This window comes from Hyperoodon ampullatus, assembly GCF_949752795.1.
Source record: "Hyperoodon ampullatus genome assembly, chromosome: 14".
Taxonomy (NCBI): domain Eukaryota; kingdom Metazoa; phylum Chordata; class Mammalia; order Artiodactyla; family Ziphiidae; genus Hyperoodon; species Hyperoodon ampullatus.
Genome location: NC_136927.1, coordinates 87,695,199 through 87,708,023, shown reverse-complemented (window position 1 = coordinate 87,708,023; position 12,825 = coordinate 87,695,199). Strand labels below are relative to the sequence as shown.

The 12,825-nt window shown below is 52.8% G+C and overlaps 1 protein-coding gene across 1 annotated transcript in view; it reads left to right on the top strand.

Moving 5' to 3' along the window:
* Nucleotides 1-854: 854 nt before the first annotated feature.
* Nucleotides 855-12,825, top strand: part of DIDO1 (death inducer-obliterator 1) — a gene marked incomplete at its 5' end in the record, with an annotated part of 29,513 nt that continues 17,542 nt past the window's right edge. Inside the window, 4 exons of the mRNA XM_079719988.1 lie at nucleotides 855-1,690; nucleotides 2,343-2,664; nucleotides 4,598-4,810; nucleotides 5,603-5,816. Coding sequence (XP_079576114.1) covers nucleotides 855-1,690; nucleotides 2,343-2,664; nucleotides 4,598-4,810; nucleotides 5,603-5,816 — 1,585 coding nt within the window. The remainder of the gene's footprint in view (nucleotides 1,691-2,342; nucleotides 2,665-4,597; nucleotides 4,811-5,602; nucleotides 5,817-12,825) is intronic.

Here is a 12,825-nt window from a genome sequence, read left to right as displayed (position 1 = left end):
CTCCCAGACCGGGGCACGAACCCATGTCCCCTGCATCGGCAGGCGGACTCTCAACCTCTGCGCCACCAGGGAAGCCCCAGGCTTTTTAATTTTAAACAGGAGTGAAGTTTTCACAAACACGACCCTTTAAATAGTCTGTTAGAAAGAGGAGAGAAGAAGTATACACCACAGGTGCCATGTGGCTCAGTATTTTCTCAGTGTCCCGATCGTCTGCTACTGCACGCAGAGCTGGATGGGCCCATCTTGTGTCAACACAGTCCTGGCTCGGGAATCTGGGCGGGGCTCAGCGGGGGCTGGGTGTGGGTGTACAGGGTCCGAATCCCCCATCTCCACGTCATCCCTCCAGCAACGTGCTCAGACGTCTCACACGCAGCTCGGGGCTTCCCCGCACTAGGCCCAGAGCCAGCATGGCGTTCTGTCCACCGAGCTCTGCGGGCAGAGCCAAGTGGGCCCCGCGTCTCTGTGCGGGAGAGCCCGAGGCACCCGCCACCCTGTCCTGTCCTGGCAGCACTGCTGCTCGCTTCCTCTTTCCCCGCTACCTCTTGTACAAATCCTCGTCCTCAGCAGTTGACAGATGCACAGATTTGGTTTGCTAGCTGTGTTTTTCTGCTGAATATTAGCTCCGTAACTGTTACACTTTTCTTCAAGAATCCCCTTGAATCCTCTCAGCGCACTTTAGGAAACGCCTTCGGTTTTTGTAGGTGGAGAATTGTTGCGATTCACTGTGTCTGGGTTTCCTCGTGCGGGTGGTGCCCCTTCTCGTGCGCTCTCGTGGCTGGTGGATGCCGGTCCTGGGCCTGGACCGCGGCCCTGGCTGACGCCAGGTGTGGTTTGGTTGCATTTCCCTGTTAGGTATGGAGGAGAAGGGTGACCCGAGTGGTGAGGACGCGCCCAAGGCCATCAAGCCCACCAGCAAAGAGTTCAGGAAGACGTGGGGGTTCCGGAGGACCACCATCGCCAAGCGCGAGGGCGCCGGGGATGCGGAGGTGGATGCCCTGGAGCCGCTGCCCCGGCAGCAGCAGAGCCCGTCGCTGCGTCGCAGCGGAAGGCAGCCAAAGCGTACTGAGCGGGTGGAGGAGTTCCTGACCACGGTACGGCGCCGGGGCCGGAGGGGCACCCCCGTGTCCCTAGAGGACTCAGCGGAGCCGGCGTCCTGTCCAGTGACAGATGCGGAGAGTGCCTCCGAGGGGAGCGTGGAGAGCACCTCGGACGGGAAGAGCGCTCCCAGGTCTGGCTCCACGGGTGCTAAGGAGCGAACGGCCTCCTCGGCAAAGGCCAGAGGGGGTGGCGACGAGGATGACACCTCCGATAGCGACAGTGACGGGTTGACTTTGAAAGAACTCCAGAATCGCCTGCGGAGAAAGCGCGAGCAGGAGCCCACCGACAGGCCCCCAAGAGGCATCCAGAACCGCCTGAGGAAGAAGCATCGGGAGGAGGACCCGGTGGAGACCATGGACGTTGAGGCAGGCGATGCGATGGAGGGTTCGCGGCCCGTCGCGCAGGAGCCGGAGGCCGACCTGGGGGCTGCATCCCAGGCGGCGAAAATGGACAGAGAGAGCCAGCTGGAAGGGAGGGCGGCCCCAGGGGGGAACGCAGAGGAACCCGGAGACGCAGTCCGACACAAGCCCGAATGTGAGGTGTACGACCCCAATGCCCTGTACTGCCTGTGCCGCCAGCCTCACAACAACAGGTGGGTCGTGGGAGGATGGAGCGGCCGCCCACGCTTCCGGGGGGCCTGAGCTGTGGAAAGGGCCAGGGAGGGTTTTCCATTCGTCTTAGTTTAGAGTCCCAGGGTGGCCTGAATGAGGGACTTGTTCTCTTGGGAAAGACGAACAAGTCATTGTCAAAAAACAAAAACACGGCATGGGTGGGCACTGCCAAGAGCCACACCCTCCACCAAGGTGGGGGCTGGCGTGGGACATTGGCTGCCTCGGTCCCACCAGCCAAGGACAGGGCGGCCTGGACCAGAGGGGATCTGCTGTCCCAGAGAGCTCGCTGGGTGACGCTGCTCCAGACCGGCTGCGCCTGGGCTGTGGTGTGGACTTTGGGGCATCTCCTGGAGGCGGGGCGGGGTAAAGGCGTGGCTGCCCTCCTGTGGACAGGAAGTGTGGTGTCCAGGGCAGAGTGCTCCCCTCAGAGAAAAGGTGAAGCAAGTCTGAGTGAATGTTAGTGAAATAGAGAAGGGCACGTGGATGCTGTTGATTCTGTTCTCTCCACATTTCTGTAATATTTTTTTTTTCATAATAGAATGTTGAAATTTGACTTGTGTTTAAAATTGAGTTGGTCTCTCACTTTCCATTCCTAATACTACTAATAATCCGTTCCTTATTTTATCATTCCAGGTTTATGATTTGCTGTGACCGATGTGAAGAATGGTTTCATGGCGACTGTGTGGGCATTTCTGAGGCTCGAGGGAGGCTCTTGGAAAGGAACGGGGAGGATTACATCTGCCCAAACTGCACCATCCTGCAAGTGCAGGACGAGCCCAGCTCCGAGACCACAGGCACGCAGGACTCGAGGTCGAGACCTGCAGATGCCGACGGCACGGACTGTACAAGTATAGGAACTGTGGAGCAGAAATCGAGTGAAGACCAAGGAATCAAGGGTAGAATTGAGAAAGCTGCAAACCCAAGTGGCAAGAAAAAACTCAAGATATTCCAGCCCGTAAGTACCTGTCTCCCGAGGTGAGCGGTAGAGGTGACCGTGGAGGTCTCAACTGCCGTTGGCAGAAACATCAAGACAGAAGCGTTTGTCTCCTGAGATAAGTTAGCTTTTCCCAGGAGTGGCATTGGGCGCGGGGCTGAGCTCTGCGAGCTCCCAGGTCCATGCACCTTCTCAAGGCTGGCAGGCCTATCTGTTCTTTCTCTATGTTTGTTAATCATATCTATCTCCTATTTCGTTATTACTGACTTCACATTTTCCATAAGTGGACTCACTTTTTAAAGTCTTCCCTTAAATTTTCTCATGAATGGATCCTGAGTTTGAAGTACATATGTGAACAAACAAAATTATTTTTGAGTCACGGGGGCACGTGTGCACCTATATTACCCGTCACCGCCTTAAGAGAACCAGTGGTCTTGTCCCTGCCTTGCAGCAAGATGCCAAGGCCAGCGGTAGTGACCGCACGGCTCCCCAGGCTGACAAGACAGCTGCGGCTAGCACGCCCTCTGTTACGGTGTTCTCCCACTCACCGGTGCTTGTGCAGCTCTATTTTCTCCTTTCCCAGCTCTGATCACTCGTGTCGCCTGCCCAGGGGCCGTGATTCTTTGTCATGGTTTCCGTGCATCTTGAGAGCTGTCTCAGGCGCTCATGATCGTCCTACTCAGAGCATGTTTTCACCCCAGGCCTTCCTTGAATTGGGGGCCCATGCAGCCCACAGCCCGTTCTCTAGCCAGTGTTGGGCATACAGACGACTTTGCGGTGGCCGTGTCCTAGCTCCCTGCCGTCTCCCCCTTGCACTGAGGTAGCCTCGAGGGCTGGACCGTTTACATTTTACCTGTCATGGGCGTATGAGGAGGCATCGAGTGGAAGTATGATGATAACTGGTAAGGAAGAAGAATGAATGGAAATGGAAGTCCATAGGAAATGTCCTGTGATTGCTGATGTGTTTGAGACTACACATAAACTTAAGTATTTCTCTGAGTAAAAGTTGGATTCTGTGAAGGAAAAACAATTGGTGCATAATTTGAGATTTAAGATTTTGCTCCAGTACATTTGAGGAGTATGTTCATGTACGTTATTAGTCTCTACCATCAAAACATGCTCTAGTGATAATGGACAGCTGTGTTCAGCCCTTGTAGTGAACCAGGTTCCTACTGCACGGCAGGCAGCCACAGACTTGTTCAGCAGCTTAAACAACACACATTTATTAGCTCAGAAATCCAGGCCTGGCTTAGCTGGGCCCCCTCTGCTCTGGGTCTTACAAGACTGCCCTCCAGGTGTCGGTGGGGGCTGAGGTATCAGAGGCTCGGCTGGGGAAAGATCCACTTCCAAAAGCTCTGACTTGATTTAGCATGAAAAATATGTCCCGGGCAATTTTGTGGCCTGGTAATACCAAAAAGTCATCTGTTGTTTCTGAGACCCACGTTTAATTGGGTGTCCTGGGTGTCGTCTCACAACCTTGCCCGCGGAGCCTAGGCATGGGCGCCCTCTCAGCAGAGGCAGCAGTGGAATCTCTATCTTCTGGAGGCTCAGTTCCTCTTTTAAGGGTTTTCAGTTGATGAAGTTGGACCCTTTGGACTAACGCAGAATCCTCTCACTTGGGATCTTAATTCGTTGGTAAAATCCCTGCCCATTTGCCCGATAAGGGAACCTACTTGTGGTGTGAAATCCCATTGTGTTCAGAAGTGCGCAGCGTGAGTGCCGGGGTCCGCTTACAGTTCTGCCTTTCTGCGTGGCCTGCAGGGCAGTTAAGAACTTGAGGGCCTTACTCAGGGGAGGTAGAGTTGTGTGTCTTGAATAAACAAAGGTACATTTTTATTCATAATTTTTCATACACGATTAAAAGCAGTCATCTCGGTACCATAAATAGTTATGTTACAAAGTGCCATACCCACCGAAGTGGGGGAGTACACTGAAGCCACGTCTGATCCTGCAGGTCGTAGAGGCACCTGGTGCCGCCAGATGCATTGGCCCCGGGTGCTCGAGCGTGGCGCAGCCCGACTCTGTCTACTGCAGCAGCGAGTGTATCCTGAAACACGCCGCAGCCACCATGCGCTTCCTGAGCGCAGGGAAAGAGCAGAAACCAAAACCTAAAGAGAAACCCAAGACAAAGCCGGAAAAAATCATTCTTCAGAAATGTAGCGTTCAGGTAAGTTGACTGAGACCAACCATTTGTGTAGTTGAAACCAAAAGCGTCTGGAGGTTACAGGCTCGGTGGGTTGATTTGGAGAGTGTCGGGCACACAGGCCCGGACGGGATGCAGGCACCTTCACACTGCCCTCCGCCTTGCCCACCAGTGTTCTCGTCGGAATCACAAATAGGCACGTGTTCTCATGTTTTCCTTCTCCGCATCTAGCCGAGGGAGTAACTGATAGAAACGTGGGAACCGGCTGCTGCGTGGAATAGCTCTCCACCCACACGCCAGCCCCGCTGGGAGGAGAGCAGTCCCTGCTGGAGTCTGTGCGGGGACTTGAAGCGCAGGCAGCGAGGTGGCCAGTGGGTTCTGGGCGTGCCGCACTGAGTGCCTGGTGGGGTACAGGGATGTCGTTTGTACGCCTGTCCTTTCTCCACGTGCTGTTGTGTCTGCAGCTCCTGCCTGTCAGTGCTGCTTGGGCGCGTTCTCACACGGGGCCCCGGCCCGCCGTGCTCTCCGCCTTGCTTCACTGCCTGACTCCATGGCCCCTCGGTTATCCTGGCGGCCTAACGCCTCATCAGGATGGTAGGATGACGGGTTATTCTGTCAGGGACCTTCTCATCGCTCGGATGTTGATGCGGGCCTGCTGGATGTGGGGGAGTAGCCAAGCCCTCTGCTGAGCAGATGCAGTGTATTGGGCTTAGGATGGCCCAGGAGCTGATTGAGTCGGGACCCTCACTGCCAAGTGAAATGAGCAAAGGTTAATTTCTGACCTCGTTAATGATTGGGGCTTTACTGATTATCCAGGCAGGCATTAAAATCTCTTCTGTGCACAAGAGACCGGCTCCAGACAAGAAGGAGAACACAGCGAAGAAGGTGGCCGTGGTGCCTCCAAGGAGTGAGGTCCTCGCTAAGGAGCCGCCCTGTGAGAGCAGCACGCCGTCCTGGGCCAGCGACCACAATTACAATGCAGTAAAGCCAGAAAAGACTGCTGCCCCCTGGCCGCCACTGTTGTATAAATGTATGTATCACCCGGGGGGAGCTCTGGACCCTTCCCGGTCTTTCTGGACGGCCGTGCACTCGGGCCTGTCCAGAGCTAGGAGTTCTAGCCGTGTTTTCTGCTGCACCTGCAGAGGTCAAAGCCCTTGCCCAAGTCCAGGAGGCCTCCTGAGCCCCGTGTGCCCATCCTTAGTCTGTCGGGACTTCCTGTCCGTGTTTCCAAAAAGCTGTACCAGCCCCGTTGCTGAATGTCTCACCTGACGATTGTCTTTAATCGCTTTTCTTTATTATCAGGCTCTGGTAAGTATATGTAGTATCTTCAGCAGAATCTGACAAGGGGGTGCGTTGCCCGGCACTCAAGGTCCTCCGTCATCCAGGTGTTCACCACAGCGCTGTCACCGCCGTGGGCTCTCCACGCGGGGACCTTGCCACACAGTTTGCTCCCAGCACACGTGACCCTCACTTCTTTGTATATCATGGGAACCTATTACTATTAGCACAGTAGTGCTGTAGCTGATTCTCAACTGAAGCATGATTTTCAGGAGTTATATTATTTTTGACCGAACCGGGATTTTTTTTATGTCCAATTCACATACTACACACAACATAAACACACATGCCAGTCTTGAAGGCTGTTTACCCTGCTTCCTGTGCTTGAAGGTAAGTGAGCACAATGTCTCTCCACTCTGAGCAGCACCCAGACCAGGAGTCTTGGCGTGCACTGCTGGGTCATCCCACCCCAGGCTTCAAGTTCAGACAGACCTTTGCAATCCCAGATGAGATCATGCAGCTTGAATCTTTTCTCTTCTTCTTTTCAGTTCATTCTCCAAAATTAAACTTTAGAAATTTAAATTGCTCTGGGGCACATCTTATTCTTATTCTATGATTAAGGTCATTTTGTATTCAGTTTTTATTTATGCTATCTTTTATATACTCTTGCAACTTTTTTTAAAAGCACAAGAGGTTAAATGGCCCTAAATTCCAGGATTATAGCCATGTGCTGCTTCCTCCTCTCAGCCGGCTGTTTAGGCCAGTGACCTGAGGGAAGGCCTCGTGGATGTAGTGTGGTTAGAAAACTGCATAACTAGATGCATTTTGAGAATGTAAATGACCCAAGACCTAAGAAATGGAGTTGCAAGTAAACTGCAAAGCAATACTGTGTGTGTATATGTATATATACATATTTATTTGTTTATTTATTTTTGGATTTTTGGAGTGAGTGGTTAAATACAGAATTAACCAGTTGCTGTATTAAAATGAGTCTCAATACACCTCAGGTTGTTTGAACCAAGAACTTCATGCTGACAACGTGTCGCAAATATCCATCAAATTATAGCGCCTCTACACAGTAGCGCCTCTACAGGGGTTACGAATGGACCTAAATATAAGCATCGCCCAGCTGTGAATGGGTGGGGAGCAGTCATGTTGGAATCCTGTGCTAAATGTTCTCAGTTGGTTATAGGCATGTGACAGAATAAAAGGAAAACCGAGGTGTAGCCACAAAACCCTGGGTGATTGATTTCAATTCAGTTGATTTCCATCTCTGTCGACCAGAATTGGGAGACTGCCCCCAGGCTCCGAGTGTGGAGTCAGATGTAGGGCGCACAGTGAGAAAGGAAAGTTGGCGGGGTTTGGGGGAGGAGTGGGTGCTTACTTACCCCCAGTTCTGACTTCCTGGTTTTTGAGGGAAGATTGGGGTGGAGGGGCGGGGAGGCCGGCCGCAAGGAGGTGGTGGTTCTGCTCACAGGCCGGGTTTCTCTTTCCTCTGCCCCACCCCCCTCCCCTGCACATCACCTCCTCACTGAGCACCTTCCCAGCACATTTACGTCTCAGAACTACGTGGATGGACAGCCACAGCTTCTAGCCTGCATAAGGGACATGCTTTTGAGCTAGTTGCTTCTGATCATTCTCTGTTATCCCAGAAATGTCATCTTCCCAAAAGATGATTGGGAGGAGTGTAAAAGGTCGCTGGTAAACACCCGACTTCAGCCTCGGTGAGTAGCAGCTGCCTCTTCCCCAAACCATTACTTGACGGTGGCAGTGGCTGTGGACCTTCCCCGGGGCCCCACACACAGGCACAATGGGAGGGGGCCCCTCGCACACACTCAGCAGAACCCTGCATCCCCACCAGGGCCCCCACCCGCCTCCCTGGCTGCAGAGCGTGATATTTTTCTGGGTGCAGGCGATGCTGGGACAGCTCTTAGGAGGGGGCGTTTTCCATGTTGACCTGAATTCAGGTCAAGTCTTGGGTAGATCCTTGGGCAGCCAATGTGCGGCCCCTGGAGGTACTCTGCCCCCCACCCCACTTCTCCCAGGCCATTGGCACTGGCCTTGGGTTGTGGGTTCAGGGCAGCCCTTCATGAGCATCATGGGTAAGACCTTGCTACACAGAGGCTCTGACCTGCTTCTCTCGTGGGACAGTCAGTAGATCTTCAGGTCCTCAGGGTGATGGGATTAACACGCACTTGTTCTCTGATGAGTTTTTTGTTTGTTTGTTTTTCAGAGTTTCTGAAAACAAAAACTGTGTAACTTACGGAAACAGTTGCCATTTTATTTCCCCCCAGGTCCCTGTGTCTCGTAGTCCTCCTCATGGTGGCTCTTCATTTCCTCTTCATCGCCTCTCGTTACTGTCCAGGCACAGGCACAAAGAGGGCTGAAGATGTTCTTCTAAAGTGGCCCTGGTTGGTTAGGGTTTGGAAGTGGAATTGTGATAGGCATAGGCACATGTCCCCATGTTTGGGGCTCCCTAAATGGCTCCGAGATGACTTAAAACTACGGGGACCTGAACAAATTTTGACTGGAAAATCAGATTTCTGCAGTTTCATGTAGCTTTGAGGATTGAAATGGGGACCCCTGGCAGAACCTGTGCACCCAGGTCCAGTGATGTGTTAGCATCCTGCCCCGATGCCAGCGCTGCCCCGTCGTCCCCGAGCGCCACATGCCCGGTCCCTGTGCTGTGGCGAAGTGGATCTGGGGGCACGGGTTTCACAGGGATTGGTGGTGTGAGTTCTGGGAGCACGCTTCACAGGTAGTAAGAGAAGACAAGTCCCCATGGTGACATAGATGGGGGGGTGCCTGGGACCAAGGGGTGTTTGGTAGGAATGGAACGGTGGGAGAGGCATGTTTTATCAGCTGCACGAGCTGTTTGTCTCTTCCAGATCTTCAGTGGCAAAAAAATGTGGGTGGGGACAAAGCAGCCTTGTACATCTCACCAGTTTCCTCCCCCCATTTGGAGAGAGAACCAAAACTTGTCCTGATAAGGATTTACCTTGACAGCTGTTTTTAAAGTTATCCAAATAGCTGGAATTTTCTTGGTCATTGGCATTCTCTCGTATTTTTAAGTGTTTTAGTTTTTACAGGTTTTTTTTTTTTTTTTAATAGCCAACTGTTCAGAAAATTAGTGCAGGGAAGGTTTCGCATGTACATGTACTTTTTCTGACAGAGACCCTCAGATGTATCCTGGCTGCCCCCCTTAGTTCATGTGCTTTAGCGGGGGAGCGGGGTAGAAGTTTCTAGCAGGATTGATCCTGCTCACCTCACCTGCCCTTTGGCCTTTGTGTGGCCTCTGGGGCTCTGCATCTCCTGTGGCACTGTTCACAGACGGTCCCGCGGCAGAGTCCCTTAGGTGGCATCGAGTCCCAAGGGATCTTTCTGAAGATGCAGCTGTGAGCCCTCCCACACGGTGCAGGAGTCTCAGGTATACTGGAAGCTGTAAAGTAATGGTTTTGAGTTTTTGCGTGTTGCACATCACCGTGCACCTAGTCATAGTCTTACCTTCTGAAAGTTAAAGAAGTAAACCTGGAAGATCGATAAGAAGGGTTTCCACTTTGATTTCTGTCAACGAAGGTCGGGGCGTTGCCGTGCACGTGGAGGCGTCAGCAAGACGAGCACAAAGGTAACGGCCGCTTAACCCGCCGGGGTCAGCAGGTGCCGCGGGCTGTGTGCCCCAGAGTCTTAACACACCCTCGGCCCCATCATGCTGCTCGAAGTAGCAGATGTTGCAGGCACAGGTAACGGTTAAAGTTGAACCTTGTCAAAGTGGTGAAAGTGCCTGTTGGCGGGTTTTGGAGGTGAGGGAAAGCAGCAGCTCTACTTCCAGCTGAGTGTCAGGTCTGGCGGCCAGTCCCCGCCAGTCCAGTTGGCGTAGACGGGAGAGTGGAACGCCTGCCTCACACACAGCCTCGGCCCCGCTTCCTTCTCGTGGTTCATGCTGAGGGATGATGTGACCATTTTTTTCATATATTACCAGTCCAACATGAATTGGGTTTTGGTTTTCAAAATCTGTGCAACTCTGAAAACAAGGAAGGGTCCGTTTGCCTCCGGAGGTGTACTTGGTTTTTTGCAAGCTTGTTATGGCCAGTTCTGTGCACCTCTCTTGAGGTGTAAGTCGCTCAAATACTGCACATCTGTAAGAAAAAAGTCAATCTGGACAAGCTTCGTGTAGCCCCAGATCATGGCAGTTTGGCTGTGGACCCACATACGGACCCCTAGCGATGGAGGGCAGCTGGCGTGAGGGCCCCAGAGATGGAGATCAGGCCTCCCAAGTCTTGGGTGGCGATTCTCTGTTTCTGTGTAAGCATAACTTCTACAGGAATAATTCACTGCAAAATATTTAAGCAAAGGCACAAAAGTAAAATGGTTCTCTCTTGCTACTTGAATTTTCACACTAGGAAAAGTCTTGACAGCCAAGAAACAAAGTTGAAATGAGAAACGTCTTCGTACACGTGTCAGGCTGAGCTGAAAATAGAGCTGATGTCACAGTGAGCAGAGTCCACTCCCCCCAACCCTTGCCGCTGGTCCACTGTGTCCTCTGAGCCCTGGCTGGTCCCGTTACGTTACCCGGGCCTTGTGGCGGTAGCTGCCTCGGCCTCACCACTGAGCCTGGGTGGATCTGGGGCCCTGTGGGAATGGGGGGGGAGGGGACGCTCCGACCTGCACCACGTGGGCTTGCTTGGCGCCTGGTCACATCAGAAGCTCTTCGATTCCTTTGGCGTTTTTACAGCCAGTCATTCTGAGTAGTGTCTCCCCCCCACCCCCCACCGTGTCAGTGTGACTGAAAGCCTCATATCTGGGGATTTTTAGGATAAATTGGCACCTCTTTGGGGCAGGACAAAAGGTATAAAGCAGTGACCGTCCGTCAGCGTTTCTCACTGGTCCCTGTGAGGGGCCACCCCGGCAACTGCTGTCACTGAGCTGTGACTGGGCAGGGGCCGCGCGATGCTGTGCTGTGCGGTGCGACTCGGCTCCTGCCCAGCGCTGGTTCCTCGTCCTGCTGCACAGCACTGGCTGCTCGGAGTAACACAGCTTCCACTCCCGTTTCCTCCTGTCCCCACCAAGGCTCACCAGTGCCACCCAGTGGCCAGCGATGCCATAGCACCACGGCCCACCTTGGGTGGCAAGGCCCCCAGTTTCATGCTTATTGGGAAGTTAGCCAATTAGATTGTTGCTGGTCCCTGAGCGCACCGGCCTGCCTGGTTCCTACCGGGCTTCACCACAAACAACTCGTTTCCAGTATAAACCAATGGCCAGACCCAGCAGAAACGACGTCATCTGGGGCGGTGGCCTGGCCACCGGCCAGCCTTTCCTCCTGTATCTGCTCCCCGAGACAGCACCTGGCCTGGAACTTGGGCCACTCTTTTCTCCATAGGCAGCCCCCGGGATGGCCCAGACTGGGTGTACACTCCCAGGAGGCCGTCTCTGTCCGGCACTTGGGCAGGTGGTCACCCTGCCTCGAGCTGGCAGCACTGGGGGCCTCTGACTGCTGGAGCCACTCTGCCATGGTGGGGTGGGCTGCTGTCCTGTTCTAGAACTGGTGCTTCGTGGTCGGTTGGTTATGCCTGCTCTTCTGTGAATGTATACACATAATACAGTTAAAAGGGAATTTGGATGAAGAATTTGCAAATCTGATTTTAGCTCTACTCAGGAGTAATGCTTCTGTCGCTGTCAGACACTTTGGCACTACACGGTGTACTGCCATTCCAGCAGCAGCTAACCCACATCCAGCTGACGGTGGGACCAGACGCAACTGTTTTCTGTTTTGAGCATTTTTCCTCAAAGTAGAAGAGGGATAGAGCCGACTTGCTGTTGGGGTCCACCAGTTTCCACATTTTACCAACTTTTTATTTATGTAATTATATACGCTCTGAGACGCAGGTGAGGGATAGTGAAAGTTGACTTTTAAAAGCCAGAAGCAGCTAATTTTATAGAAGAGCAGCACAGTGGTTAAGGAAAGCCATCCCCTGCTTTTTAAATAGATTACGTTCATTTACCATTACCACTCTTGGATAGCAGGTCACTTTAATCCCCTGTACTGTGAATGTCCTAAAAATAAGCTCCTGGCTTCTGTTTTCCCTGAATGAGACAAAACACCGGTTAGACCAGTAGAAGCGTTGATCTTAGGGAGTGAATGTGTTCGAAGTCAACAGGAATTGTCACTTGAAACAGTGTAAATGTCACATGATAAGATTTGTTTGGGGCCCCATCATGGGTGCCTCATTGAGAATTCTGGAAGCACCTTAGGCCAGCTTTTTAGAGTTGCTTAAAAGTGTGCTACTAAAGTAATCTCAGCAAAGTTTGTGTAAAGTCAGTGAGTGAGCTGGTTTTAGGGCGCGATTTTAATCCTGACGGGTTTGTTCCTTCTTCCCCTGCTGGCAGTCACAGCTGGCGCCGCATCCTGCTCCACTCCACTCTTGTTCCTTCCCCCAAGGAGAGGGGCCTCTGTCCATTTCATTTAACTTAAGCTCTAGCAGTTCCCCCACCCTCCAGCCCAGATTAGGTGCTGTGGACCCTGTTAGCAGAGGCTGAGCTGGTAAAGATAAGTTTCCATGTACTGAGGTATGGTAGTGCCTTAGGAATATGGATTTGAGCTGATGAATAATATACGTAGAAACGTAGTTCTTAGTTCCTATGACGTCCCCAGTTCCTACTTTGTTAGACAGCTGTGACTTGCTGACGGGACACGGGTGACAGCCAGCAGGGTGGATGTAGAGCACAAGCGTGCTGCTCAGCGGGGAGCGGGTGGTCTTGGGAAA